Source organism: Canis lupus, chromosome 7, assembly GCF_011100685.1.
Source record: "Canis lupus familiaris isolate Mischka breed German Shepherd chromosome 7, alternate assembly UU_Cfam_GSD_1.0, whole genome shotgun sequence".
Taxonomy (NCBI): Eukaryota; Metazoa; Chordata; class Mammalia; order Carnivora; family Canidae; genus Canis; species Canis lupus.
In genome coordinates, this window is record NC_049228.1 from 39,317,744 (window position 1) to 39,341,898 (window position 24,155).

At 38.5% G+C, this 24,155-nt stretch overlaps 1 protein-coding gene and 1 long non-coding RNA gene across 19 annotated transcripts in view; one reads left to right on the forward strand and one right to left on the reverse strand.

The window, feature by feature from the left end:
* Positions 1 to 24,155, reverse strand: part of DNAH14 (dynein axonemal heavy chain 14) — a 333,811-nt gene that overhangs the window by 55,329 nt on the left and 254,327 nt on the right. For 16 of the 18 annotated variants that reach the window (XR_005362291.1, XR_005362292.1, XM_038542857.1 and 13 more), the window contains 7 exons: positions 23,251 to 23,376; positions 21,379 to 21,473; positions 18,097 to 18,292; positions 12,200 to 12,331; positions 11,669 to 11,764; positions 5,056 to 5,196; positions 3,941 to 4,156 (listed from right to left, as the gene is read on the reverse strand). Coding sequence is in view for 16 of the 18 variants with exons in the window: in XM_038542857.1 (XP_038398785.1) it covers positions 3,941 to 4,156; positions 5,056 to 5,196; positions 11,669 to 11,764; positions 12,200 to 12,331; positions 18,097 to 18,292; positions 21,379 to 21,473; positions 23,251 to 23,376 (1,002 nt within the window). In the remaining 2 variants the exon portion in view is untranslated. The remainder of the gene's footprint in view (positions 1 to 3,940; positions 4,157 to 5,055; positions 5,197 to 11,668; positions 11,765 to 12,199; positions 12,332 to 18,096; positions 18,293 to 21,378; positions 21,474 to 23,250; positions 23,377 to 24,155) is intronic. The other 2 variants (XM_038542861.1, XM_038542860.1) reach the window with 2 other exon arrangements.
* Positions 363 to 24,035, forward strand: LOC119872556. Its single transcript, XR_005362293.1, has 4 exons — positions 363 to 810; positions 5,472 to 5,553; positions 18,793 to 18,848; positions 23,964 to 24,035. It is a non-coding gene; the product is annotated as an uncharacterized LOC119872556 (long non-coding RNA).

A 24,155-nucleotide genomic window follows, 5' to 3' on the forward strand; every position in this document is an offset into this window, starting at 1 on the left:
TTAAGAGGACTAAGGAAATAACAATTTAAATGCTGGGATATGAAATTTTGGGTCAGATGAGTAATTATTCACTAAAACACACTTTTCTGTTCATCAGGGAGGATGAACGCCCATCACAACAAAAATGCTCTGGGAAACAGATAAATATAGGACAGGGTACCTGTTCCCAAGGATCCTGGACTCTAATGCATACATGAAACATGCAATAACACAGAATTATGTAGATGTAATCACAGCTACTCTGTTGCACACCCACCACCTGCCAAGCACATACATACATTATCTGGTTAAATTGTGACAACAACCCTAATTGTTTGGGAGGAGGAATTGGGGTCTGCCTGTGGTCAGACTGTCAGAGGAAGAGGCAGACCGAGGGTTTGACTCAGATGCTGACTCCAGGACTGATAAACTTCTCATCCTCACATAGTCTCTGCCTGTGGCTCTGACTTCATGGCAGTATCAGCAGGTTGGGAGGAAAAAGCCAAGAAGGCCTATGGAGTTTTGAGAAGGAACAGGACACAGGGGACGTCCTAGGCAGCAGGGCATCCTCAGGAGAAGCCAAGGATACTTCTCAGTTTTTAAAGGAAAGAAAAAGTTTTTCACTTAAGCCTGTGAAGAACTGCATGCTCTAGAAGTCTACACAAAAGGAAACAGGAAAAGGGATGAAGAATCCTGAAACCCAGGAGTAGCCCTGTTTGTACCCGAATATAGGTGCCTAGAGTGAAGGTCAGCATGGTGAGAGAAACACATTACCCACCCAAGAGTTTCTGTTCTCCTGACTTCCATGCTTCTCTTTAGTGTTTTACCAAAGTATGTATTCCTAAATGCTATAATTTCACTTCACTAATTTTGGAACTTTAGATAAAGGAAATCTTAAAGTATATTCCCTTTTCTGTCCAACATCATCTGTGTTGTTTATAGCTGTCTTTATTCATTCCCATTGCTGTAGAGTATTTATGAACATACCTAGATTTATTTATACATTCTACTGCTGAGGGCACTTAGAGTGTTGTGATCTCTCATTTTAGATTTAACTTTTATTTCCCTAATGAATGATGAGGTTAAGCAGTTTTCAAATGTTTATTGGTGATTTTGTGAGCTTCCTGTTTAAAGTTCTTACCCATTTATTTACTGGCTTTTATGTCTTTTGCTTACTGATTGGTAGTAGACCTTTTTACTGCAAATATCCTCTTCTATTCATTGACTTCTTTTCATAGCCTCTGAGTGGTGATTTTTGATGAACAGAATGTCTAAATTTCAATGTTATTCAATTAATGTTTTCCTTTATGGTTAGTTCTGCTTAAAGTAATATTTTCTTAGGGTCATGAACATTTTCTCTTAAATTATGCCTTACTAATTTGCCTTCCATGGTTAGGGCCACCATTCAATTGCAATTGAATTTTTATGTGTGGTGTGTGGTAATGATCAAATTTCTTTCTTTCTTTCTTTCTTTCTTTCTTTCTTTCTTTCTTTCTTTCTTTCTTTCTTTCTTTCTTTCTTCTTTCCTCTTTCTCTCTTTCTCTCTTTCTTTTCTTTCTTTCTCTTTCTTCTTTCCTTCCTTCCTTCCTTCCTTCCTTCCTTCCTTCCTTCCTTCCTTCCTTCCTTCCTTCCTTCCTTCTCTCTCTCTCTCTCTCTCTCTCTCTTTTTTGCTGGTAGACATTCAATCACCCAGCACTATTTATTGAAAAGACTACTAATTCCACACTGCACTGCAGTACCAGCTTTGTCGTAAGTCAGACATCCACATGTGTGTGAGTCTGTGTCTGGGATCTCTGTTCTCCATTGGTGGTATTGTTTGTTCTGCACTGGTTACACATGGATAAATAAATCCACCATCCTAACTAGTGTAGCTTTAAAGTAAATGTTGATATTTGATGCTGCAAGTCCTTCTACCTATTCATCAACAACATCTTAGACATGTTGGCTCTTTGCCTCCTCTTATTACTTTTGGAATCAGTTTGTCATGTAAGAGACACATACATGCTCCCCTCACCTGTTGGAATTACGACTAGGATTACAACTTCAGGATACTGAGTCTTTCAGTTCGTTTGGGAGTGTATATCCTAATTTCCAGAAATATGGGGATTTTCAAAGAAACTTTTAATTATTGAGTTCTGGCTCTATTGCCTTTTGGACAGATAATATACTCTGTGATTTAAATCCTTTGATATTGGTTGGAACTTTTTGGTGGTTTATTATATGGTGGGTAGTGTTCTACGTGTGCTTTCATAGAATGTGTAAGCCTCAGGTGTAGGCCACAGGGTCCTGCCCACTAAGTCTGTTGATTACATTGCTCAAATGTCCTCTATTCCTACTGATTTTTGTGTTCTTTTTTTATGAGTTACAGGAAGCAGTATGTTAAAATCTTTCTCTATGATTGTAGATTTGTCCATTTTTATCTGCAGTTCTTTTAATGTGGGCTTTGTATTGTTTCAAGTCTTATTATTAGGCACAAACAAATTCAGAATTGATAAAACGTTTTTGGAGACTTAAACTAATTCTTACCACAACATAAACTTATTTAATTCTAGTAATCTTTTTTTGCCTTAATGTCTACTCTGTCCTTTTTTGGTAATCTGTGGTAAATTTCCTCCCCCCACCTTTTATTTTAACTGTCAACCTTTATGATTTAGAAATGTCCTTCTAAGTAACTTACGGTCTCTATTTTGGGCTTTAGTTTATATTTTTATACAGTCTTACAATCTCAGCCTTTTAAGTGGACTTCTTTGGATCACTTGCATCTAATGTAATTGTTGATATATTTGGGTTTAAGTTGGTTATTGGCATTATGAAAATAAGAAGCCAGTATTTGCTTCTGAGATTTTGTAAATTGGGTGGTTAGTTAAAGTTATCTAAAATTACTCTTTGGGGATAAATTAAAAAAAGGTGCATTTCTTTTTCATCCTCTCCACACAGATAGATAGACAATAAATATTTATTGATAAATGTAAGGTCTGTATTTTTGGTTTTCTTTTCTTTTCTTTTCTTTTCTTTCTTTTCTTTTCTTTCTGATTTTATTTATTTATTCATGAGAGACACAGAGAGAGAGGCAGAGACATAGGCAGAGGGAGAAGCAGGTGCCCTGTGGGGAGCCTGATGTGGGACTCGATCCCAGGACCCCAGGATCATGACCTGAGCCAAAAGCAGACGCTCAACCACTGAGCTACCCAGGTGTCCCTTTCTGGCTCCTTCTAAGAATGCTACCTATGGTTCAGTAAGTTCACCAATTTTATTTTTTAAAAGATTTTATTTATTCATTTTTAGAGAGAAAGAGTAAGTGAGAGCAAGAAAGGGCAGAGGCAGAGGGAGAGAGGGGCTGATCCCATGACCCTGAGATCATGATCTGAGCCAAAATCAGTAACCAGATACTTAACCAACTAGCCACCCATGTGCCCCAAGCTCACCAATTTTATTAATGAAAGGGACTTCTGGGAGATAAATTGGCTATGTTTATTAGGGCGAGGCAGTAAAATTACAATGAGTAAGAGGATTTTCTGTGACTTTTGCCCCGAGAATGAGAAACAATAGATGTAGCTAACTGAGGCATTAGAACTATAACTTAAAATTTTTAAAAAATTTCAGTAGTTTCCTCTGTCAAACAATTTTTGAGGGCACTTGGGTGGTTCAATCAGTTAAGCATCTGCCTTTGTCTCAGGTCAGGAACTCAGAATCCTGGGATTGAGCCCCAAATTGGGTGGGCTCCCTGCTCAGGTGGGAGTCTGCTTCTCCCTTTCCCTCTGCCTGCTGCTCCTCCTGCTTGTGCTCTCTCTGATAAATAAATAAATAAATAAATAAATAAATAAATAAATAAATAAATAAAATCTTAAAACAACAACAACAAACAATTTGGGGAAAAGATCCCAGTTTAAAAAAATGCACTTATGCCCAAAATTCAAATCAACAACAGCCACTTAACTGGATAACAGAAATATGTTACTACCTCATGTTTCTGTGCCATGACTTCAATTAAGGAAAAGTTAGGGGACAAAGAAATGTTGTTTTTAGTGCAAAGGCTCTCCCATTTGTTCACAATTAGCTGGCGAAATTCTGCTGTTAACACTCCACTGTAGACAATGCATGCTGCTGAAATAAGTATGTCGCCCAAAATTCCTTCCAACTTCTTGTCTATTTGATTGATTGTTTCTTGCCATCGAGTCTAAATGTTAAAATAAAAATGAGTTCTTGCTATTTGACATAAAATATACTATTATGAGACAGTTCAGATATTTGTGGTCTCCAACTTGGATATAGCATTGCTATCACTATTACTGTTCTCATGCTGTGTTTGCATTTAAATTATTAATGGATAAATCATAAAACAAACTATTTTCTACGGGGAACATGAGTCCTATTCTTGGATTTGTCAACAGTGTCATATTTGTTAGGACCCATAGTCAAGTCCTTTGTCTTATAAAGCAAGATAATTTTTAAGTTAACAATTCGTTATATTATTAATGATGTTCAATATAATATTGACTTATATTTATTGAATCCTTAGATGTCTAACAGGCATTTTACTTTGAAAGTCTCATTTGACACTTTCAATATCCTATTAAGTAAAGGCCATTGACTTCATTTTAAGACCAGGAGACTGAAGTTTAGAGATTAGCAGAATTTTTTTTTAAAAGGGATGAAAGAGGTCTGAGGATTGACAGAACAGAATAAAATGTTCTCCATTATGACATCTCATCCCTTTTAGCCACCCCTGTTTTATGCATTTGGCTCAGGCTGTCCCTGTGCTGGACAAAGGAAAGCCCCATGACATGTTCATTGACAGGTTTCCTGTGGATCTTATCAGACAAGAGAACTGATGTCTGAGGAACAAGAGAAAGTCCTGTCTGATCCTTGTAGTCTGTTGCCTCTGTTTTAAGACTTCTTGACCAGGACTCCTTTATTTTTATCAGGAGTGTCTACTGATCTCAATAAAAAGCAACTGGATGATAAGATAGTTTTAGGGGGCACATGATATGACCTTTGGTGAAAATAACATCTTGGGGTTTGTCAAGCTCAGTAGAAATTACTGAAGGAGAGAAATAAAACGAAAGAGAATCATGCCTTCTCATCCTTCAGAGCAGTCAGTAAGACAGATGCACACTGCAAGCGCTTGGTGGCCAGTTTTCTTCTGTTTGCCAAGAGTTGTTTTTCAGCAACTATATCTTTGTAGGCTGCCTGCAAAAACAGCAGATGCTCTTCAATCTGAAAGACAATTCATTATCGAGACACAGTATTACACTCATTTTGCCTCAAGAGTTTAACTATCACTTATATGAATATAGTATGTGGTTACTTCATTTCCACATCCTGGAAAATCTTCCTGGAGAGATGGATTATGTTAACAATAGAAACATAGTTATTAAATAAATGATTCCATGAAAGTCAAGTTTGCCTTTAAAAGGTCACTTTCCTCAATGGGTTTTCTTATAAGCTCAGCACTTGAAGAATCATCATTTTCTGATTTATTTTTCACACAGAAAATGTTATATCCAGTTTCCTTCTCCAAGAAAATGACTGAACTTTATCATCCCAGATACACTGACCAGCCTGGAGGAATGGGTAGGTTTTTTGAAGGAAGGCTGGTAGGATGAAGCAGCTCTAACCTATGCCTGGGCTGTCAGTGGAAAAGATACCATCATGAATAGCTGACAAAATGATATTCTTAAATTAGTGCTTATCTTGATAACGCCTTTGCTCAAAAGCATTTGGTGAATTTCTATAAAAATGATTGCCCATGGATATGGCCCAAAGTTTTGGCCTTGTCAATAAAAGCCTCCCCGATCTGACCCCAACCTCACTCCCCAATGTCAACTCCTTTCCAATAACATTACACTGTTGCCAGACTGCTTTCTTCCATATTTCCTACACACACCTTAAATGTTCTTGCCTCTGGGATTTGACTGCCATCCTTCCCTTATACCTGAAATCGTTCCTTGAAAGGATCCCTTGGATCTACATCCAAGGCATTCTTTAAAATCCTTATCACATTCTAGATGCCACAAAGCCTCTGTCCTCTCAAATCCACACTGATGTACTTGTTTATAACCATTGTTTGAGTACTAATCATAAATTGCCTGATATTATCTCTTGGGTTGTGGACTTATTATCCTTATATTTTATATTTATATTTTTGAAAGATGTTCATGTCTTCTCAAAATCTTTGAAGACAGTGTTTAACATGGAAACTTGAACACAGTATGTTCATGGAATCATATATACCAAATTGTGCTTATTGAATACAGTTTCTAATTTATAATTTATCCTCCTAAATATGTTATTCTAGTGAAAATATCTAAATACACACACACACACACACACACACATTACTACCTGTGGCATGATTACTCTAAAGATTTATTACTGGTTCACCCATAATGATTACTCAGTTCTTTTTACTCTAATATAAAATGCTGTTTTGTTTGCTCATTCCTTTTGATTTGATTATTCTGAGAAAACGTTCTTGCTACTTGTGACATAGTGAACTGTATAAATATTTAAGTGTACGGGCTTTACTGACTCAACTAAACATGTAAAATTCCTTTTTCTTTTTTTTTTCTGCTTTGTGCTGTCATTTTATTTATTTTCTTCTAGTTCAATTATAGTTAATATACAGTGTTATATTGGTTTCAAGTGTACAATATAGTGATTCTATAATTCCATACATTGCACAATGCTCATCAGGACAGGCACACTCCTTAAACCCCATTCCCTAATTCCCTATTTCCCACCCACCCACCCACCTTCCCTCTGGTGATCATTGTGTTTTCTAGAATTAAGAGTCTGTTTTTTGGGCTTTTCTTTCTTTGTTTTGTTTCTTAAATTCCATATTAGTGAGATCATATGGTATTGGTCTTTCTTTGATTTCATTCATTATACTCTCTAGCTCTATCCATGTCATTGCAAATGGCAAGATTTCATTCTTTTTAATGGCTGAGTAGTATTCCATTGTCTATACATATACCACATCTTCTTTATCCATTTATCAATCAGTGGCACATGGGCTGCTTCCATATCTTGGCTATTGTAAATAATGCTGCTATAAACATAGGGGTTAATTAAGGACCCTCCATACTATTTTCCATAATGGCTGCACCAGTTTGCATTCTCACCAACAGTGCACAGGGGTTCTTTTTTCTCCACATCCTCCCCAACATTTGTTTCTTGTTTTTGATTGTGGCCATTCTGACAGGTGTGAGGTATTATTGTGGTTTTGATCTGCATTTTCCTGATGATGTTACAAGACAGGCACTATGCTCTCCAAGATAACATTTTTAATGAATCCCCATGTAATATCATAGCTTCTGGCATTATTTATTTCCCCTAACGTTCCCTATATTTTTTGGAAATATTTTTTATATTAGGGCCCAAGTGAACAAAAGATCTATTTTTAAAATAGGAGACAGTACATAACTGAGGAGAAAATCTCAACGAAGGGCTTAAAACCAGTGGCGTTAACTATTACGCTCACTTTTAAAATGCTAAGTGTATCTATTAATATTTTATAAACATTTAAATATACTTGAGTTCAATGAATTAAAATATTTGAAATGTCTGGTGAAGGCCAAGTTTGCAAGCTGGAAGGGAATGCAGACTACTTTTAAGTTAGGTTTTGACTGAAATTTAGAGTTTATTTTTTTCTGCCCTACCACTTGATAATAGTAAAAAAAAAAAAAGGACAATATTATAAAGTTTTGTTGGGTGAATGAATGAAATACAAAAAATATACCAAAAATCATGAATGAACTGAGTAAATACTAAAATTGAAAGTACCAGGCATCAAGGAATAAGTGAAAGGGAGTTCCAGTCCAAGATGGTGACACAGGAGGCATCTGAACCCATCTGCTCCTGTGGACACACCAAACCTACAACTACACACAGAGCTAGTCCCCATGAAAGAAATTCAGAAACTAACTGAGCAACTCCTACACACCGGGTGAATGAAAAGTATTCAAATCCACACAGTAAAGGCTGGGACACTCCTACCACAACCTACACCCCTGGCACAATGACACAAACAGGAGAACTCACAACTCTAGCTTCCCTTGCAGGTGAAGATTTTGAACCCAACATCTCATGTCTCAACCTTTAAGACTTCCACCTAAGGGATGGGCCCCCAAAACAGTTAGCTCTGAAAGCCAAGAGGGCTTGCATCCATAAGACCTACTGAACTAGAACAAATACTTTCTAACTGGCTATCCCTCCAGGGCTTAGCATGGAGGGAATAGATAGAAATGTGTATCTCTCAGTCTTTGCTTTAAGGAGGCCTATCTGAAAGAGGCTGTGGTCTAAGGGTCAGGCTTCCAGTTTAGTACACATTTAGGGGCTGACTGTGATCCTCCTGCACTGGTGGTTGTGGCCCAGAGGATACAGTACCTGAGCACCCAGCTCTGGTGGCCAGAAACCTTGTGTTTGTGGGTCGCCAGAATTACAACAAACAAAGAAATAATTCTCAACTGGCTCAGTGTCGAGGGCTTGGACAGAAACACTCATCTCCCAATCTGTCCCTGAAGAGAGCTATTTACACAGGTGTCCAAAGAGCCTGCATCTAGGTACTGACGGAGATGCTTCCCTTTGGGACACTCTGAATACTGGGAATCTCTAAGAAAAAACAAAGCTGCTTGGGCAATGGTGTGAGAGACACCAGGAGCTCAGGCTGGGCTGAGGAGGTTTATGTCCTACACAAGACCATTCTGACAGGATAGGGAGATATGGCTGTTTTGTCAAATGCACAGAAGCCAACACAGAGAGTTAAGGAAAATAAAGAAACAAAATTATTTATTCCAAATCACAGAAAAATGAAATAACTGACCTGAAAAATAAAACTACAGACTAATACCCTTGATGAATAAAGATGCAAAAATTCTCAACAAAATAGAGCAAAGTGCATTAAAGAACACATTAAAAGAACTGCACACCATGACCACATAGGATTTATCCCTGAGATGCAAGGATGGTTCAAAATATGCAAATCAGTAAATGTATTATATCACATTAATAGAATGAATGATAAAAGTCACACGATCATCACAATAAATGCAGAAAAAGCATTTGACAGAATACAATATCAGTTCATGATAAAAACCATCAACAGACTGGGTAAAGGAAGAACAAACCTTAAAATAATAAAGGGCAGTTACTACAACAAACCCATAGCTAACATAATATTCCATGGTGAAAAACTGAGAGTTTTTCCTTTAAGATCAGGAACAAGATAAGGATGCCCACCCTCAACATTATTACTCAATATAGTATTAGAAGTCCTGATTAGAGCAATCAGGCAAGATAAAGAAATAAACAATACCCAAATCAGAAAGGAGTAAGTAAAAGTGTTAACTATTTGCAGATGACATGCTTTTGTATATAGAAAATCCCCAAAATTCAACCAAATAACTGTTAGAACTAATCAACAATGTCAGTAAAATTGCAGGATGTAAGATCAATATTCAGAAATCAGTAGCATTTCCGAACAATAATGAAAACAGTATGTGGTACTGGCATAAAATAGACACAGAGACTAGTGGGACAGAATAGAGAGCCCCGTAGTAAATCCTGGCATACATGGTCAACTAATATTCAACAAGGGAGCCAAGAACAATCCAATGGGGAAGGACAATCTCTCCCACCAAATGGTGCCAAGATAACATGCAGAACAATGAAAGTGGAGTCCTATCTTACACCACTCACAAAATTAACTCAGAATAAATCAAAATACCATCAAACTGATACCATAAAACTCCTAGAAGAAAATGTAGGGAAGAAGCTGCTCGACATTGGTCTTGGTGATGATTTTTTTTTTTTGGATAGAGTACCAAAAGCACAAATAATAAAAGCAAAAATCAACAACGGGGACTATATCAAACTTCAAATTTTCTGCAGATCAAAATAAACAATTAACAAAATGAAAGGAAAAACCTAGAAAAAAGAATAGTTTTGTAAAACGGTTGGATAAGATGCTAATATCCAAAATATATAAAGATCTTTTACAATTCAGTAACAAAACCCAAACTATCCAATTAAAAAATAAGCAGAAGATGGAGTACACCTGGGTGGCTCAGTCAGTTAAGCATCTCAACTCTGACTCTTGATTTAGGTTCAGGTCATGATCTTAGGGTCACGGGACCGAGCCCCACATCAGGCTCTGCTTGGTGAGGAGCCTGCTTGGGATTGATTCTCTCTCTCCCTCTGCCCCTGCCCCTCCCCCACTTGTTCTCTATTTCTCTCTCTCAAAATAAATAAATATTTTTAAAAATGAGCAGAGGAACTAAAGAGACATTTTTCCAAAGAAGACATATAGATGGGCAACAGACGTGAGAAGATACTGAACATCACTGATCATCAAAGAAATGCAAATTAAACAAAACCACAAAGAGTTATCACCTCACACCTGTTAGAATGCGTCAGAAAAAACAGTATAGACATTTTACAATATTCATTCTTCCTAACCATGAGCATAGACTATACAGACTATTTCTGTAGTGGTTGCTAAGTGGTCCTGTGCTATGCCCTGGAGAGCACTCCCAGCCCTGCCACTGCCCACCCCGGCCCTCTATCCCCATTCTGTTTTCACTGTAGGCTCCAGGACCTGACACTGCTCTGTGACTGGTTGGTGTCTGTGCCACACCAGTTACTAGATTAATCATTCCTGGAGAGAAGTATTTTATAGTGGAGTAGGTAAGTGCATGGGCTTTAGAGTTAGACATGCCTGGGTTAGAGCATGGGCACCACTCAGAGGGTCACGGTGTTGGACAAATTTATAAATCTTTCACTTAAGCTTTCTTCCTTGTAAACATCTCCTTCTGAAAGCTGACCTGAGGATTAAATGCGAAAGTCTGTATAAAGCCTCAGTGTGGTACTTGGAACATAGTATACACAATAAATGTTAGCTATTATTAACACATCTCTAAATATAACTATATAGGTACATGATAGGCTGCAACAAAGTATTAGCGATAAAATGACATATCAGCACAAAATATATTCAGTAAAAATTTATTAATTTTCTTAAAAAATGTCTGATACTTTTTAGATAGCTGAGTTTGCAAGAAATGCCTATGGGGCCAGGCAGGTGACACAAATGCTTGAAGTGAGTTGGGGGCTTATTACAGACAAGTGAGAGTGCCAACCCAAGGCTGCCAGATCTTCTGAATTTTCAAATGAAGGCAGAAATTCAAATTTTAAATGAAATCCCCAGATCTTAAAATGTTGGTAACTACGTTGAAATGGAGAGCTTAGGGAGAAAGACCATACAGGTAAACAGAAGTTTTAACTTAAAACCCAGAAGTTTAAGAAATAACCTTGTCTTTACAAAACAAAAGAGTCATTGATATAAACAGGTTAAGGACAGTTTTTTAAGATCACAGTTTGATAATGGGTGGGTCTTTGGTAGACAGAAGTCACAAAGCTCTCCTGGGAGAAATCTGGTGAAATGGTTAGTTAATATATTACTGATACAGTAATAATTATCATTATTGAGTGTTTTACTATATGGAAGGTACCCTTACATATAGTACTGGTATTATTTACTTAATCACAATTAATATCTTCATTACCTTTATTATCCTCATTTTATTCTAAACTGATAAAACTCTACTGAGGTAAATATGATGGTGTTTCTTGGTGTTTCTGACTAGTTCATAAAGGTGTTGTAAGTTTAACAAGCAAACAAATGTCTTACCAGCTGCAAACCTCTTTGTTTCTCGGCCAGCCTTTGCCGTGCAATTTTGAGGACATTCTGAGCTTCAGCTACTCGCATTTGCTTAGGGCCCACCACCTTAAAAAAGAATGTCACAACATTTAAGTGTTAAAAAATGTCAAGTTAAAAATGTTGCTTATGTTTGAAAGACATTTATAAGTGTCAATTCTTATGATCGGCTTTCCTAGAAATTATGTGTACAAAAGGGATATAAAGAAGTTTAATATGGTGAAATATATGAAAACCAAATAAAACAATAGCATAGTTGCCATAAATAAAATAATAAAAAATAAATATAATAAATATATTTATTTAAAAAGTAATTATTTATAAAATATAATAAAAACAATTTAAAAATAAAATTTGTATCTGTTAGCATAATATCTTTGATTCAAGTTGCACTAGGTATCCTTTCACAGAAGTTCATTTGAGCATTGTTAAGGGAACATTATTTCTGGGACTCTGAGGTGTCCCTTCCAGGTTGTTTTAGGTACTGAGGAGGAAAGAACATACCTTCTGCACTTCGTGGTAGTTATTCAAAGCTATAACCCACTGGCACATAGAGCAGCAGGCAACAGACACGAGAGCAATCTTGTTTGGGTTGAAATCAGGTAAGATTAAAATTTTTTTCAGCTTCATGAAAACCTAGAGATAATACAATTCGTGTATTAAAGAAAAAGCAATGTTGTTGACCTGAAGTTGTCCTAAATACACAATCTGCAGGGCACAGTTTCCAGGCCCCAGTGAAGGGTCTGGGTTGTCAGTGGTGGCAGTGAGGCCTGAGCACGCTGAGGACACTATAGTTGACTTGTGTCACATGCCTTTTTTCCAGTTGCTTACATACTATTTCTCCTCTATTTTGCGGAGCCATAATCAAAATAAAATCCTTCTGAGACCTGAGATTCCTTTTCTTCTCTTGCCTGGTAGGTCAGAACCATTTTGCTAAATAATTTAGATGGCAGGTGATCCATTATCAATTTATTATTGCTGTTTTCATTATTGCTTAAAATACTGTTATGCTTTTAATAACTTCTTTAGATGAGCTATTATTTTAGCTTGAAAGTTCTATTTAAACAAAACCACAAGGAATCATTTTTACTAAGAATGCTTCAGAGAGTGAGTAGTTGTTACATTAATCCATGAGTAATATGGATGTCAGCACTAACATTCTGCTAAAGAATGCACCTTGTTCATATATGATCCTGTATTTCCTGATAACATAGATTATCACTGTAAGTAATTAATTAATTTTGTTTTTAGCTGTTTCGTGTCTGGCTTCCCTCTTATAATGTCAACTTCATAACATCGAGGAACGAGTTGGTCTTGTAAGCTATCGTCGTGTCTCATGATGTCCCTTAGAAGGAAAACACTCCATAGATAGTTGTGAATGAATCAAGGACAGGGCGCTGTGTGCATCTACAAATCTACCTGCCTAACATCTCAGCTCAGCTCCTGCCTAATACTCCTGTTCGGATATTCCTCTAGCCTCTACACTGGAATTACCCAGTTCTAAAACCACTTTCACATTTCTGGGTATTTGTTACCATAGCAACCACTGCCTGTGGCCCAAATCTCCGAGTTTCCTGTGAGTACTGTGACAAATCAGCACAGCCTGGGTGACCAAAGACCATAACTTATGCTCTGGCCGTGCTGGAAACCAGAAATCTGAAATCAAGGTCCAGGTGGGACAGTACTCACTCTGGGGGCCTGGTGGAGATTCTGTTCCTTGCCTTTTCCAGCTTCTGCTGCCAGAAGCATTACTTGGCTTGTGGCCACATGGGTGGTGTCTGGGCTAGTTACTGCTCTCTACTGTGCCTCTGTCCAGGCCCTCGGAACCTTCCGCCTACCCTGCCATACTTTTCTCCTCTTCCTACAGGACTCCTTTGTCCAGCATGGCCTCCCACTACATTGGGCACTGAGCCCCAACACTTACTCAGCACTCTGGCCCACTCTCATGGTTCTTGAAGTGCTACAGTAAATCTATATTCTTCTGAATTAAATCTGCTCCAGCAAAACCCTTCACTAGGTGTCTACACTACTTGATTTTCTTCTATTTTTTCTCTGCTCTCATCTGTCCCCCATCTCCTCCAACATGAATTAATATTTTCAAAGTGCTCAGAACAATGTCTGGCATATGTTGTTATATGAACATTTGTTACACAAATTAAAATAAATCTTTGGGATCCAGTTCAAGATGGTGATGTAGGAGGATCCGAAACTTCCCTTCTCCAAATCTACAACTACATAAGAACAACTATCTTTAAAAGGAACCAAGAAGCTACCTGAATACTCCTACACATTGGGCAATGAGAAGAAACACCCTTGAAATGGGTAGCAGAAGCAGAGACATAATCTTGCTGTACACCCACTCCTGGCATGGTGACCCACAACTGGGAGGGAACTCACAGCCCCAAGCTTCTCTCTGAAAAGTTTGAACCCCCACACCTGGCACCTTACCTTTTTAGACCTGCACCTGAGAGAAGATCCCCAAAACATCTGGTTTTGAAAGCCAACAGGGCTTGCATCCACAAGACTCCCGAGGCCACAGTGAACTGAGGAACAGTCCTGAAAGAGCTCATGCAGGCTTATCCCCTAGGGCCCAGTGCACAGGCGGGTGACTGAAAGGTTCCCAATCATCCAGGGAAAGAGGCCCATGTGCTTATCTCATAGCTTTGACATGAGGGTTGGTGTTCTAGTTTCACATACCAAACAAAACTAGCAAAAAAAGAACAAGTCAGGGGCACCTGGGTGGCTCAGTTGTTGAGGATTTGCCTTTGGCTCAGGTCATGATCAGGTCCTGGGCTTGAGTCCTATATCAGGCTCCCTGCAGGAAGCCTGCTTCTCCCTTTGACTATGTCTCTGCCTCTCTCTTTGTGTCTCTCATGGATAAATAAAATCTTAAAAAAAAATGAGAGCAGAAATAATGAAATAGAGACTAAAACACAATGGAAAAGATCAATGAATTGAGGAGTTGGTTTTTAAAAAAAGACAGAACTGAAAAACCTGTAGTTAATTCACCAAGAAAAAAAGAGAGGGCTCAAATAAATAAAAATAGAAACAAAAGAGATACTACAATATACCCCAGAGGTACAAACAGATTAGAAGAGACTGCTATGAACAATTATACACAAACAAATAGGATGAGTTAAAAGAAATGGATAAATTCCTAGAAACATGCAACTTACCAAGACTGAATCATGAACTAGAAAATCTGGACAGACTAATTATTGGTAAAGAGATTGAACCAGTGATGAAAAACCTCCCAACAAACAAAAGTCTAGAACTAGCTGGCTTCAGTGACAAATTCTTTTTTTTTTTTTAACATATATACATTCTTAAAGATTTTCTTTATTAATCATGAGAGATACACAGAGAGAGGCAGAGGCACAGGCAGAGGGAGAAGCAGGCTCCACGCAGGGAGCCCGATGCAGGATTCGATCCTGGAACTCCGGGATCACACCCTAGCCAAAGGCGGACGCTCAACTGCTGAGCCACCAAGGTGTCCCTCAGTGGCGAATTCTATCAAATATATTAAAAAGAATTAGTACCAATCCTTCTCAAACTTTTCCAAAAAACAGAAGAGGGGACACATCCAAAGTCATTTTATAATGACAAGGTAACAGCATCACCTTGTTACCAAAATCAGACGAGGACATCACAAAAAAAGAAAATTACAGGTCAATATCCCTGATGAACAATGATGCAAAATCCTCAACAAAATATTAGCAAACTGAATTTAATAGTACTTCAAAAAAATCATAAGCCATGATGTGGGATTTATTCCAAGGGGTCAAGGATGGTTCAGTATCAATTGATCAGTCAATGTGATATACTACATTAACAAAATTAAGGATAAAAATCACATTATCATCTCAATAGATGACTATTTCGATATCCAGTTATGATAAAAATACTCAACAAGCTGAGTATAGCTGGAATATACCTCAATATAATAAAGACTGTACATGACAAGCCAAGCCCACAGTTAACATCATACTTAACAGTGAAATTCTGAAAGCTATTCTTCTAAGGTCAGGAACAGGAGAAGGACGCTTACTCTCACCACTTTTATTCAACACAGTATCCAAAGTCCTAGCCAGAGCAATTAGGCAAGAAAAAGATGAAAGGCATTCAAATTAGAAAAGAAAAACTGTCACTATTTGCAGATGACATGATATTATATGTGGAATACTCTAAAGACTTAGAAAAAATGAATTCAGTACAGTTGCAAGATACAAAATCAATATACAAAAATCAATTGCATTTCTATACACCAACAATGCACCATCAGAAACAGAAATTATGAAAATAATCCCACTTACAGTTGCATCAAAAAGAATAAAATACCTAGAAATAAACTTAACCAAGGAGGTGAAATACTTTTCAGTACACCAAAAACTGTAAGACACTGATGAAAGAAATGGAAGAAAACACAATAAGTGAAAAGATATTTTATGCTCATAGATTGGAAGAAGATTGTTAAAATGTCTATAATGCTCAAGGCTATCTATAGATTGAATGCAATCCCTATCAAAATTCCAATAGCAGTTTTCACAGAAATAGAACAAACAATCCTAAAATTTGTATGGAACCACAAAACAGCTCAAATAACCCAATAATCTTGAAAAAGGAGAACAAGGCTAGAGGCAACATGTTTCCTGATTTCAAACTGTATTATAGAGCTATAGTAATCAAAAGAGTATGGTACTGGCATATAACAGACACATAGATTGATGGAACAGAACTGAGTGTCCAGAAATGAGTCCACACATAAAGTTGATCAATTTATAACAAAGGATCCAACCATATATAATGGGGAGGAATGCCAGGATGGCTCAGTCAGTTAAGCATCTAACTGTTCATTTGGCTCAGGTCCGATCTCAGAGTCATAAGATCAAGCCCTGGATTAGGTTCTGTGCTGGGCATGGAGTCTGCTTAAGATCTCTCTCTTCCTCTGCCCTTTCCCTACTCCCTCCAAAAATAAAAATAAAAATAAGTAAGAATATACAATAGTTGGAAAGGATAATCTCTACAACAAACGGTGCTGGGAAAACTTGACAGCCACATGCAAAAGAATGAAGCTGGACCCCTATCTCACATCATACACAGAAATAACTCAAAATGGATTAAAGATGTGGATGTAGACCTGAAGCCATAAAACTCCTAGAAGAAAACATAGATGGTGAACTCACTGACATTGATTTTGGTAATGACTTTGGATTTGACATAAAAAAGAAAGCTAACAAAAAAAAAAATATATATATATATAACTACATCAAACTGAAAAGTTTCTGCCCTGTAACGGAAACCATCAGCAAAAAGGTAACTCATAGACTGGGAGAAAATATTTGCAAACCACATATGTGGTAAGGGGTTAATACCCAACATATATAAAGAACTCCTACAGACTCCCCCCAAAACCACACCTCAAACAAGAGAAAGCAAAAACAAAAAAAATAAAATAACCCCAAACCCAATCTGATTAAAAAATGGGCAGAGGATCTGAATAGACATTTTTCCAAAGATCCCTGCATGGAGCCTGCTTCTCCCTCTGCCTGTCTCTGCCTCTCTCTCTCTCTCTCTCTCTCTCTCTCTCATAAATAAATAAAAATAAATCTTTAAAAAAAAGAGAAGGAAATCCTTCCAGTTGTGACAACATAGATGAGCCTTGCATGTGTTATGCTAAGTGAACTAAGTTAGACAGAGAAGGATTTTATCACTTACATGTGGAATCTAAAACAAAAACTGAACTCAAATACAGACAACAGATTGGTGGCTGTCAGAGGTAGGGGACTTAGGGATGGTGAAGGGGGCCAAGAGGTGCAAACTTTCAGCTGTAAGATAAATAAGTCCTGGGGGTAGAATGTATGGCATGATGACTAGAGTTAAAAATATCATATTGTGCATTTGAAGGTTATTATGGAGTAGGATCTTAAAAGTTATCATTATAAGAAAAAATATTGGCAACAATGTGTGGTGTTAGATGATAACTAGGCTTACTGTGGGATGATCACAATATATATGAATATTGATTCATTATACCATACACCCGAAGTTAATATAATGTTATATGTCAATTATATCTGAACTTTAAAAAATTCCAGACACTTTTATTCAAACCTTGTGGTTTCTTAGTGTAATGCAGTCCCTCCAGAGAGACTTTCTCCCTCTGTTGGTCTCTTCTCTCATTAAAGAGATTCTGAGACATAGCATTCCCTGATTTGGGAGACACACTGCTTTTCCTCAGCATTCCCAGCAAACCTGTTACATATGGTTATGGAGCTTGCTCCCTCATCTTCTAACCTGCATCAAAGACTTTCCATTCTAATGCACAATTCCAATGTTGGACTCCTGTAGACTATGAGTATGGGAGGCATCAGTTATGCATTAATTAGGGATCAACTCTGTACCTTCTCCGGTATGCTGTCCTTGTCAAGGTTAATCAGTCTTTTCAGGAAACCAGTTTCCGAAAGAAGCAATTTTGCTGACGTCCAGTTAGGTTTCTTCTGCAGAAGAATGCAGACCGCATTCATGACTATCAGCACGAGAAAGGGAGGCCGTGTATACACTCTGCAATAGGTGGTGGAAACCTGGTCAGCTTCACAACTGAAATTGAATGCATCCTGTAAACTATCTTAGAAGACAAAATACGCAGATTTTTAACAGGCTTTTTCATAAGGTTAACTACTTAGCTATTTCAGTTTGGGCTATATGCAAACATTTGGGTATGTTTTACATATGGGTATCTCTACTTTGGGAAGATGACATGCGTAAGACTTAAATATGTAGAACATCTAAGTTAGAGGTTAATTCTTTTCATTAGAAAAGTACTCACTGCAGAGTCCTTTATAGCAGGATCCCTCCTGTTTCGTCCCAGCACTGATGTCCTAATGACTACTTGACAGAGACAACTAAGCCACTCCCCTTAAACATATCCTCTGACTTTTCTCCATCCTCATCTGAAATTCCTGCCATAAAATCACTGATACAACAGAGTGTGGGAAAGAGGATTGGTGGGGGCTGGTCTCTTAGATTGTTAGTGTGGTTATTGGAATGCTGGAAGCCACTTCTTATTTGCATCCTCATCAGCTGACTTGCCACTGCAGGAGCACAAGAAGGTGACATTCTGGAGAGCCAGGGGTCAGAAGAACAGTCACAAGAAGTAAGTTTCAGTGAGATGCCAGGAGGGTGGTGATTATTATGCAGTAGCATTTGGGACTTGGGAACTAAAGGCACAGGTCCATCCACAGCAATGAGTCTCCCCCAAATGAAACCATACAGACTTCCCAACAGAAGGCAGGCAACAAAGCCAACTATATGCATACAACACTAGCTACAAGGGTTACCAAGAAGGTCCTCCTGCCTTAAATTTCACCACTAGAGATTCACTCATTTAGGTTAATCTTGGTTTTCTTTTACAGTCTACTTCGAAAATGCAGATATTTTTCAGGACTATATATTTAAATAATTAATGGTTTATTTAGAACTAATTTATCAGACGGCTTTTCTGAGATTATCAGTGTGGGTTTTTTTGTTTTGTTTTGTTTTTGAAATAAGGAGAAAGGTTGTAACAGGAACTAGGGAAAGAGTGACAAGGTCCACAGGGGAGAAAAGAGAGGTCCAAAAACAGGATTTTCCTCAATTTTGCCTATATTTGACACTTTTTAAACAAACATAATGGAAATATAGTAAAATTGAGATAAAAATACATTATATATAAAATTTTAATGTAAATTAAAGGGAAAATAGATTCAATTGACTATCATCCCACCTACCTATCACTTTTAAGAAACAAATACCTGATTCAAAGCAAGACCAACCTACATTGGAAATCTGCTTTAAAAGCCTCGTTACTACACAGGAGTCCTCTTAGACTTTTATTGGTTTGCTCTAATCTATATTTTCTACCACCTTCCCCCTTCTTCTAGTGGCTAATGCAGCTAGGAAAGAGAGTGGGCTGCCCTGGGTACCTGCTGGATGTCTCTGCTGCACATCATAAGATGTGGCATTGGAATCAGCAATATCACAAGGGGGAATCTTAACAAACAAGCTGCACAACAAGAAACCCCCATAACGTATGCAAGGAAAGGTTAGGGATTTCTAGCTAGGGAATGGGAGTGGGCCTGTTCGGTCCTAGAAACCTCTTAGCATAAAAATAACGAGCACCTGCCTCATGCTAGAATCTAATGTAAGCACTTTACATGTTTTAACTCAACCAGTCCTCTAATAACCTGTCATCCCTGTTGCATAAAAGGGAAGTTGAGGCACCAGAGCCAGAGCGCTTACCCAGCATAACATGCTGCTCTTAGAAATCAGGCTCATAGGCATTTGCTCTGGCTTCTCTCCTAGGAATATCTCCCAGAGAAAAGCTAAGAGGACGGAACTTCTGGAAACAAGTCCTGAGGTTCCAGGGAGGGTGATGTTGGGGGTGGCTTAGACACTGCTACTTCTCTCACATGGACTCAGGCCACCCTCTCATGCTCAAAGGCTGCAGGCACCCTGGCATTTGAAGTTCCTCAAACCCATGAAGTGCATTTCTGGCTTCAGACTGTCATGCTTTCCATTTCTCCTGCTTAGAACACCTTTCCTTTAGACACCTTCCTGGTTCACTTGCAAATCTGGCTTAGTTCTCTACTTCCATGCTGCCTGGTCAGAAGGGCCTTCACTAACTGGTAGAGGCTCTAAGTTCAGTGCCCAGACTGGGGCCTAGTGCACAGCACACACTTAGCATCCCTGCTGCCTGAGCACGGGGGAATGCATTCCTGTGAATGAGGTCACACAGGAGAAAGAAGTCAAGATTTTGGTCTGCTTCTCCTTGTCTGACTTTCAACTGCAGGGAGGAGCTTGGGCACTGTGGTATGCGCTGCTTTCCCGGGAAAGTCCTGCTGGTTAAAGACAGCTTGTTTGTCATCGTCTCTTCTTGTTCCCAGAGTTAATAATGTTACAAATATCATGGTAGATTTGCCTACTTCTGCATCTTTAATTGAAATATCACTTCCAATAAATAATGGAAAATGTAACACATCCTGCAGGTGACAGCAAAGTCTTCTTGTCTGTTGGGCCACAGACCCCTATGGAGAGCATCTCACCAAGAGATTCAAACTACAAATATTGGGATCAGGCTCTGGACCTTGGAGTATCTCATTTCTTCTTGGAAGTTCCTACCCCAGGAGGGCGGCCAGGGGGCCCAGGGCCCGGGCAGTGGTTCCCCAGGGGCACCTGGTGGCCACTGTGGCCCTGGACGCACGTCACTGTGGTGCCATGGACCCGGCCCTCTGTAGCCCACAGCAGCACCACAGACACTGTCCTACTTTTGGACCTGTAGGTCAGGTGCTGCTAGAGTCACCATGGCTCCGTCTCTCATCCTGGATATGCACTGTTGGGCCAATCCTAGGACGTGGGTTTTAGGTCTCTGAGACTGGGATAAAGTTTGTCATCAGTAGCACAGCATGTAGTTTAGTCAGCAGTGGCTTTTCTCACGGCTGCAAAAAATATTGATGTGCCCTGCGGGTGATGGAGCCATAACATGGATGACATACACTATGTGACACACATAATAACTAGTTTAAAGTAACCAAGATGGGTAAAAATGACTTGTTCTAAAAACATATGAATACAGACTTAGTAACATTTACTAGGCATTTGTGCTTTATTTTGGGCTTTTCCAGTTCCAAACAAATGAGGTGAATTACCTCAGCTCAGCGACATCGGCTTTATCCAGGGCGCTCAGAGCCACGATCGCCTTGTTGAGAGCTGGCAGCACACTTTTTATTTCATGGGCAGTTTCCTGCAACAAAGTTAGAGGCCCCCAAACATGTATGAATGCATATAGTTGCATGCTGTAAATTCTTCTATCTTGAACCTGGAAAATAGATTTGGCCCTTTCTTTTTTTTTTTTTTTATTTTTTATTTTTTATTCATTTATGATAGTCACAGAGAGAGAGCGAGAGAGAGAGGCAGAGAGAGAAGCAGGCTCCATGCACCGGGAGCCTGATGTGGGATTCGATCCCGGATCTCCAGGATCGCGCCCTGGGCCAAAGGCAGGCGCCAAACCGCTGCGCCACCCAGGGATCCCCCTTGGCCCTTTCTACGATGCATGCTGTGTACACAACTAGGAATGTGTGCTGCAGTCCTGAGTGCGGGTGATGAGGAGCTGTGTGTGTGAGAACTCTTCTCCATCAGACTCAGGGTGGTCCTGGGAAAGGTGGGTTGCCCAGCTAAGGAAGCCTGAGATTCAGAGGCCCTCACCGGCTCTGGCCTTCTCCTGTGCCTGGAAGGAGCTCTGTCAGGGTTCACAGGGCTGTGTGTCTTCACTGGCTCTAAAAGTCAGACACTGTAACTGCAACCGGCTTTCCCTTGGGTCAGGTGTCAGCGGAGCAGCTGTGGACATGTTTGGGGTCTGGCTGAGAAGCTGAGTTGGACATAGTCACTACTCTATATAGTGAAGTTATTAGAAGCTATCTAAATTAGGAAGGACTTGGAGAAGTTCTTCAGTTGTCCCCTGTTCAGCTTTCCTGGGCATGTGATGTTAAGGGCTCAGCTAGGAGTCACATTGTAACATAAATTTATTCCACAGGCCGAGCACCTACGTGGGCAGTGGGAGAAGAAACAAGGTTTGTGGTATATGAACCCAGAATCTGATTTGTGGAAAGTCAGTTCATCAGATGTGTATGATTGGAAGTGCAGGGTCACATTCTCAATGATACCTACCCAAAATGGAACACAGGTGATAATGTAGTACACACTACTCTAAACTTAGCAGAGAGCTTCTGTTTTTCTCAGTGGGAGTTATGCAAAAACAAGCCATCAGAATTCCTCAGTTTTCGGGTAATAGCTACTGCATTTAAAAAGATGTTTTGGAGTATCTCAATGAAATAAGTGAGAAATTAGAGGTTCCTTACATAGATGTGTGTGAAAGGTACTCTATTTTGTAATTTTAAAATTTTCTTTACAAATAAATAATTAAGACAAAACTTAGTGAACACAGAAGTGATTAAATGTTAAAATCAATAGAGATTATTTTGATAGAGAAGCAAATGTGATGAAAATTTTCAGATCACACCAAAAGCAATAATTTATTAAGAGGAAAAAAATACATTTCAGATCTGGCTCTTGTCTGTTTAATAATCCAATTCACAAAGAAGAATGCATCATACAATCACACTGGAAAATGTCAATGTTCTGGCTGAGTTTGCAAGAGATATTGACATTAATGAAAATCTAAATATCAGAAAACAACTCTATAAGGAAGATATTGGTGGAAAACTAGTTAATGAATGCTTTCAATTCATATACCATCTAAAAATCATTAATTGCCCAAGAAACCTTGAAATGCCAGTTTTGCTTAAACCAATCAATAGCAACATTAAAAATACTCATGACATTATTGGTGATGAGTTATAAAGTTCAAAGAAACTATCCAACTATCAAAAAACCCACATTTTTATCAACTATGCTGAACATTGCACAGGAAATGATATTAATGAATAATTCTCACATGAAGAAGTAGGAGATAATTTTGCAAATCTCCAAATAATTGGTATTGATTATATTTTAGTTTTTACCTGAGCATAATCGTCTACAATTCTTACTTCTTCAGCCATAATTTCTTCATCCTGTTTAACAAGCACCTGGACTTTCTCCACTACTTGTGAATCTTTCTGCAGCTTTTCCATGAGTGCTTCCTTTTCCTAATGAGACACATAATTCTTCTAAGAATGAAGTTTAAGAGATATAGAACCTCTTTTTTAAAGAGAAATTCATTTAAAGAAAAATTCATAAAGCTCATTTCATTATTATTTTAAAGACATAGAGAGACAGTGTGAGCATGAGCAGGGGGAGGGGCAAAGGGAAAGGCTGAAGCAGACTCCACCCTAGCAGGGAGCTGATGTAGGACTTGATCCCAAGACCCTGAAATCAGGACCTGAGCTGAAGGCAGTCACTTCCTTGACTGAGCTACCCAGGTGCCCCAGCTCATCTCATTATTTAAAATTTACCAAAATCAGCTTGAAATATATTTGTTGAACAGATTAAACTGGAAAGGATAACCATAGCCAATATCATCTCATGAGATACATGTGAAGAGTTTTAGAGCACCCTGCAGACTGCGAGTTACCACAGCATAGTTGATTGATTTAACTAATAACAGCAGAATTATTCCATGTGAGCTTTTCCAACTAGTTGTATGCCTATTATCACACTGAGTTATTACAATATAGTGCTGTTATTATTTTGCTATCATTGTTGTCTTGTTGTCATTGTCTTGTTCATTTTACAGATAAGAAAGTTGAGGCCAACAGAGCTACACAGCTGCATGCTAACAAAGCTGCAATCCTAATCCATGCTTGCCAAGTATCACAGCCTTTGCTTCCCAATGCTGTTCTATATTAAATATAAAATATTTAAAAGAGATTTCAAACCAGATGTACCTTTTTTTTTTTTTTTAAAGATTTTACTTATTTATTCATGA